The following is a 6,467-nucleotide window of genomic DNA, read 5'->3' on the forward strand; positions in this document are numbered from 1 at the left end:
AAACACTTACTGCTTTGGCTGTTAAAAACCGCTGCAGACAGTTTGGATTCCAAGTCGGCCAATTTGATATCTTCCCTGTCCTTTCGATCCTTCCAGAAATCTAGCACCAGCTGGTTGATCTGATCACCTCCTGCATTGCTGGAGACAAAGAGGACAAAAAGATTTAACTTGCATTTGTATAGTAAATATATAATTTATTAGTTTCTCACAAAATTAGTTTCGCCCACAAATATACGGTCAATTCACTTTACAGTCTATTCTGTGAAGCGCTTTGAGACGTCGAGAAGACGTGAAAAGCGCTATATCAAATGCAAGGATTATTATTATACTATATTATTAAAATATGCAGTCAGTTCACTTTACAATTGGCTGCTGCATTTCGCCCACAAAATACACAGTCACTACACTTTACAGTATATCTGTGAAGCGCTTTGAGACGTCTCAAAGACGTGATAAGGCAGCAGCAACAACAACAACAACTTGGATTTATATAGCGCCCTCCACACCGGACGGCGTCTCAGATAAGGCACCTTATCAAATGCAAGGATTAGTATTATTATTATTATACAGCGGCCTTCGCTTGGGGTCGCCTCATGGAGCGCAGAAGCTTACCTTACAAAAATGAACATCGCTTTCCGATAATTCGTTCCAAACATAACGTGGCTGTTGCCAAGGAAAGGCTTGATAGCATCGATCAAACCCGGGTGCATTTTATCCATCTCGTCAAATATAAACACCGATCTACCGCACTCACTCAGGTTCCCCGTGATCCAGCGTTTCAGATCATCCTAATGAAGAGACCAAGCCCAAAGTAACCCGTTTGACTCCCGAGCGTAAGGGAATGAGTGACCAATCCGAGGCCAGTAAAGGAAGGGTTGGCTGACACACCGAAGCATTGAACGTTATGGAGACAGTGAAGAGCAGCGATATATACCCGGGTTGAATACATCAGTGGGCACGGTAACGTGGGCTTTTGGAGTCCCCGCAGCATAGTCGTTAGAGCGCTCGCCTCGCAAGCGAGAGGACCCGGGTTCGATTCGCAGGCAGGGCAAAACCTTAGGCAAGTTTCCTTACTCCACATGCCTCTGTTTACCTAGCAGTAAACAAGAACCCCGTTGTTATTCGATCGCCTAAGGTTTAGATCTGCCTGGGAATCAAACCCGGGTCCTCTCGCTTGTGAGGCAAGAGCTCTAACCACTGTGCCACCTGCAGATCACCCGGTGTACTTACTGCTCACGCAGAAACCAAAGTGGTTGAAGCGTCCTACCTTGTAGACCTGGATGTGGCTGGCGTGGGGAAAGTGCAGGGTAGGTACGAACTGATGCACATACCGGCTCTTCATTCCATCCCTGTGCAGACTCTTCACCAGCAACGAAGTCACGTAGCTCTTCCCAGTCCCTGACCAGCCATGGAAGGACAGCACCAGGGGTTTTCTGGGGCTCGGGTTCTCTGTAAAGTCTCTGATAGTGTCCACGAGCGTTTCTTTCACCAGATGCTGCCCGTACACCAGGCGACACAGATCCAGCTCCAAACCTGCCCCAAAGAAGAGATAAAATCTGCCGTCAGATCTTCAATCGCACCTTTTTATTGCTTTTTGTGTTTGTGAATCCACCAATGTGGAGTCCTGTAGCTCAGTGGTTAGAGCCTCACAAGCGAGAGACCTGAGTTCGATTCCTGGCAGGTCAGGTCAGCGCAAGTTTCCTTACTCCACTCGCCTGATAATAATCCCTCAACAAAAAATAGTTAATAAATAAATAATAGTAATTTGGTCACTCAATCTACAACTGTTTGTGGGACACTGCTGTGCGCAATTGCCTGCTGTGTTTCGCCCACAAATATACAGTCACTACACTTTACAGTATATTTTGTGAAACACTTTGAGACATGACAAGGTGCTGTATCAAATGCAAGGATTATTATCGTGTACTGTCCCGCACGAGGCTTCGGGACCACATCACTCCCACCCTCGCTCGCCTCCACTGACTCCCCATCCCCCAGAGGATCGAATTCAAGATCCTCATCCTCACCTACAAGCCATTCACGGCCTCGCTCCCTCCTACCTCTCCAACCTACTATCCCCCTACCTACCTGCCCGTACCCTCCGTTCCTCTGGCTCCAGTCTGCTCCACATCCCCCGCCCCAACCGCCCTACCATCGGTGGCCGGACCTTCAACCTCTCAGCCCCGAGGCTTTGGAACTCTATCCCCCAGTGTCTTCGTCTTGCCTCCTCCCTTTCCTCCTTCAAGGCCGGTCTCAAGACCTTTCTCTTTGACCGTGCCTTCGGCTCCCCTCTCGATCCCCTCCTCGCTCCCTCCCTTCCCTCCCCTCACCCTGACCATTTCTCCCCTGCTCGGGTCCTGACCCAACTGTACAGCGCCTTGGGACGTCCTCCTGATGTGAAAGGCGCTCTATAAATGGAATCTTGTTGTTGTTGTTGTATTATTATTAGATCTCATCCCTCCAGAACACCCACCTTACTATTAAAGGTGCGAGCTGCTTTTTTTTTATAAATGAGTCCCAGTGACCTGGCCTCAACCACTCTACCTGGCAACCTGTTTATTAATTACCCTCCTGGTGAAGAGATACGTCCCAGTATCCATCCCGAAATTACCCTTTGCAACTCTAAACACATTATCTTGCTCTGCCACCTCCGAAAACATTGTTCAGGGTTTATTTATGCTTTATTTAATCCCGTTTCAAATGTTATTTTAAACACTATAAACGCCTTCCAAGTAATGTCTTCCTCTTCGGCCATTCTCCCACCTCCATCCCCCCCCTACCCTCCACACCCTCCTGACCCCAACTCCCAGCTCGGGTTCAAAACCCCGAGACTGCCCTGCGCCCTGGGACTCCGTTCCGACATGAAGGGCGCTATGCAGTGTAATTTGTTGTTATGCATCTTAAAAAGACAGATAAGAACAACAAATTGTAAATAAGGTCTTCTTTAAATGTCTCCTCTCTGGACTGAACAGCCCCCTAGCTTATCTAATTGTTGTTCACAGCTCATTCCTCTGAGAATTGGGGTATCACCCTCTTTGTTACTCTCCTCCGCATTGCCTCTGGGGCCTTATCATAACCCCTCCAAAACAAAACAATAATAAATTGGCCAACCCAACTGAATTGGCAATACTCTACACAGCCCACAATCCTGTTTATTGGCCCTGTGAACGGAACTGATGGGTACAGAGTGAAGGCTGCAGGGGGGGGGGTGGGTTGGGGTGGGGGGGGGGGGGGGTGAACCTGCTTCTCAGTGAGAGGCGAAAGTAAGACAACGTTAACAGCTGGGCTAGGGAACAACAACAACAACAACAACAAGAAATGGCTTTTTTTTAAAAAGGGAACTGCAGGTTTCATTCCAGGAAACTGCACAGCACAGATCTGCGGATAGACAGACAGACAGATAGAGACACAGACAGACAGACAGACAGAGACAGACAGACAGACAGACAGACAGACAGATGGATAGAGAGACAGACAGACAGAGAGACAGACAGACCAGAGAGAGAAACAGACAGACAGACAGACAGACAGAGAGAGGGACAGACAGACAGAGAGAGGACAGACAGATAGAGACACAGACAGACACAGACACACAGACACACAGACAGACAGACACACAGACACACAGACAGACAGACAGACAGAGACACAGACAGACACAGACAGACAGACAGACAGACACACAGACAGACAGACAGACAGACAGACAGACAGACACAGACAGACAGACAGACAGACAGACACAGACACACAGACACACAGACAGACAGACAGACACACAGACAGACAGACACACACACAGACAGACAGACAGACAGACACAGACAGACAGACAGACAGACAGACAGACACACACACACAGCAGACAGACAGACACAGACAGACAGACAACAGACAGACTATTTGAGACACTATAAATGGATGAGATTTTGCAGCCTGAAGTGTTCAGCCTTCAGTGGTGATATTATCACATGGTATCTTAGAGGGTCACGAAATGTGAAGCAACACTTGCTCAAAGTATATCAGGTGATTTTAAACGCAGGAAAATGTTGCTCATTCAGTGGACTGTCACCCCACGAGCTCTTCAATCAGCTCCTAATATTATAGTTAGAAATCTATTTACCACCTCTATATCTACAGAAACAGCTAACATTAGGAACACACAGAGCCATTTATTAAGATAGTGTGGATAGTGTCAGTATGAATGGAATAGAATTACTTCTAGTGCTAATTTTAATCTAAGAAACAACTGTGACACACTCCAATCTTGTTGACTAGGAGTATGTGCCCCCTCACCTCAATCCCCTAGCATCTTGCCAGCTGTTTTGGCATTCATCCTGCCAACAAGTAGCCACACACTTCAGCCAGGCACCGGCACTCACAAACTGACCCCATTCCCGCCATGTGCCAACACCTAGTGTTAACGAAAGACCTTATCCACTCAGTGTACAGGTTCACTCCTGCCTGATCACACACTGGCATATGATTACAAGTGGTTCAGATGAAGAGGACTTTCTGCCCTTTTGATCTCATCTTCCTGAATACATACTTTGCCGTCCTTCTAACAGAGCATCAAGCTGTTTTATTAATGAGTGCAACATCCTGGCTTCAAACCCTCTTTCTAGCAACCTGTTTTGGTTGTTGAGTACCTTCTGGGTGAAGAAAAACGTCCTGGTATCTGTTCTGAAATTGCCCTTTGCAACTCCTAAGCCTATGATCTCTTCAACTTAAAGGATTTTAATTGTCACAAATCATTTTGCCATACTCCTAAAGGGGGGTTGGGGCGAAGGGTGGGTAGGGGGTGGAAGATGACCAAAGCACGGACAAAAAGGTATTTCTTAAGGAAAATGGGGTATTCTTGAGGAGTGAGGGGGTAAGTTTGAAGGATCTTGGGATGGTGTTCCCAAGAGCAGGGGTAGAAAGGCTGAAAACTCAACCAAGGATGATGATGGGTTGGTTCAGTACTTTGATGTGCAGTGATCTCACTCAATCTGCATAAAACCAGTGAGCAAAACAGGGCTGTTTTGTGCTGTTACAAAACACACCTTGCTGAAATAAACAATAAGGTCCAAGGCCACAGGTGGTTTATGATCAAATCAAAGCAGCCCTGACATTTAAAAAATTCTAGGAAGGCTCTCTGGAGCTGAAGCACACTGAGCGAAAACAGAAACAATCTGTAAATAAAACTTCCCTTGTACGCAGGTGGCTGTATGGCAGCTTCCAGTATACCTCACTTAGGATGCTCCAGTACTTAGTAGCTGCCACTAGATGGAAATACCTGTACAGTATTGCAATGGTAACCATTATAGAATATGTTACAAGCACCCTCCAGGGGTAATAATCCCTTTAAAAAATGTGGTCACTCAATCCATGACTTTGTGGGATACTGATGTGTGCAATTGGCTGCCGTATTTCGCCCACAAAATATACAGTCAATTCACTTTACAGTTTATTCTTCTCACCTCCCCTCTGTTTCTTTTAACAACTATTTTAAATCGGTGTCATCGGGTTACCAGTCCACCCACCAGTGGAAATAGTTTCTCCTTGTTCACCCTATCGAATCCCCTCATAAGTTTGAAAACTTCTATTGAGTCTCCTCTTAACCTTCTCTGCACCGAGGAGAATAATCCTCGCTTCTCTACCTCTCCTGATAACTGTAGTCCCTCATTCCTGGTACCATTCTGGTAAATCTCCTTTGCTCCCTCTCCAATGCCTTGACATCCTTCCTAAAGTGTGGTCCGCAGAACTTGAACACAGTCTCCGGCTGAGGCCTAACCAGTGTTTTATAAAGGATCATCATAACTTCCTGATTTTTGTATTCTATGTCTTTGTTTATAAAGCCTAGTATCGCGTATGCTTTTTTAACAGCGTTATCTACCTGTCCTGCGACCGTCAAAGATTTACTTATATGAATCCCCAGGACTCTCTGTTCCTTCACCCTCTTTAAGACTGTACTCATAGTCCAGGCTGAAACTAGTACAGTGCTGGGAATCTGTTGCAATGTCAGAGACACCTTCCTTCAGATCAGACATTAAATCGAGGTCCCGTCTATGCTGTTCAGGTGGCACTGTTCGAACGAGAAGGGAGTTTGTCCCAGTGTCCCAGTCAACAATCCCCCAGATAAAACCAGTTATTCACTTCATGGTGTCTTGTAGAACATTGCTCTGCACGAATCGGTTGCTGTGTTCGTGAACAAAATGCACAGTCAACGCACTTTCCATTCCGCGATGCACTTTGAGACGCTTTGACAATGTTCCATCTCAAATGCCAGGATTATTACTGAGGATTACGAGAGGATTCTATCTCGTGTTGCGCGTTAACCACCGAACCAAGGTTCGATGGTCGTAAAATCTTCAAAGTCGTAAAGGTCTTGAACCAACAAATTAATATGGTAGTTGGCTATTTGCGGGCGGCTGCAGTGGGTGGGGGGGGGGGGGGGGGACAAGGTGAGAGGGTGATGGCCTGTC

The 6,467-nt window shown here is 46.6% G+C and overlaps 1 protein-coding gene across 1 annotated transcript in view; it reads right to left on the bottom strand.

The window, feature by feature from the left end:
• LOC103184618 (torsin-2A) overlaps window positions 1-1,558 on the bottom strand; it is a 2,843-nt gene extending 1,285 nt beyond the window's left edge. The window contains exons 1-3 of the mRNA XM_007902741.2: window positions 1,332-1,558; window positions 613-788; window positions 11-138 (exon numbers count right to left, since the gene is read on the bottom strand). Of these exons, the coding sequence (XP_007900932.1) occupies window positions 11-138; window positions 613-719 (235 nt within the window). The 5' untranslated portion in view covers window positions 720-788; window positions 1,332-1,558. The remainder of the gene's footprint in view (window positions 1-10; window positions 139-612; window positions 789-1,331) is intronic.
• Window positions 1,559-6,467: the final 4,909 nt, after the last annotated feature.

Source organism: Callorhinchus milii, unplaced genomic scaffold, assembly GCF_018977255.1.
Source record: "Callorhinchus milii isolate IMCB2004 unplaced genomic scaffold, IMCB_Cmil_1.0 Scaffold8, whole genome shotgun sequence".
In the NCBI taxonomy this organism is placed as follows: domain Eukaryota; kingdom Metazoa; phylum Chordata; class Chondrichthyes; order Chimaeriformes; family Callorhinchidae; genus Callorhinchus; species Callorhinchus milii.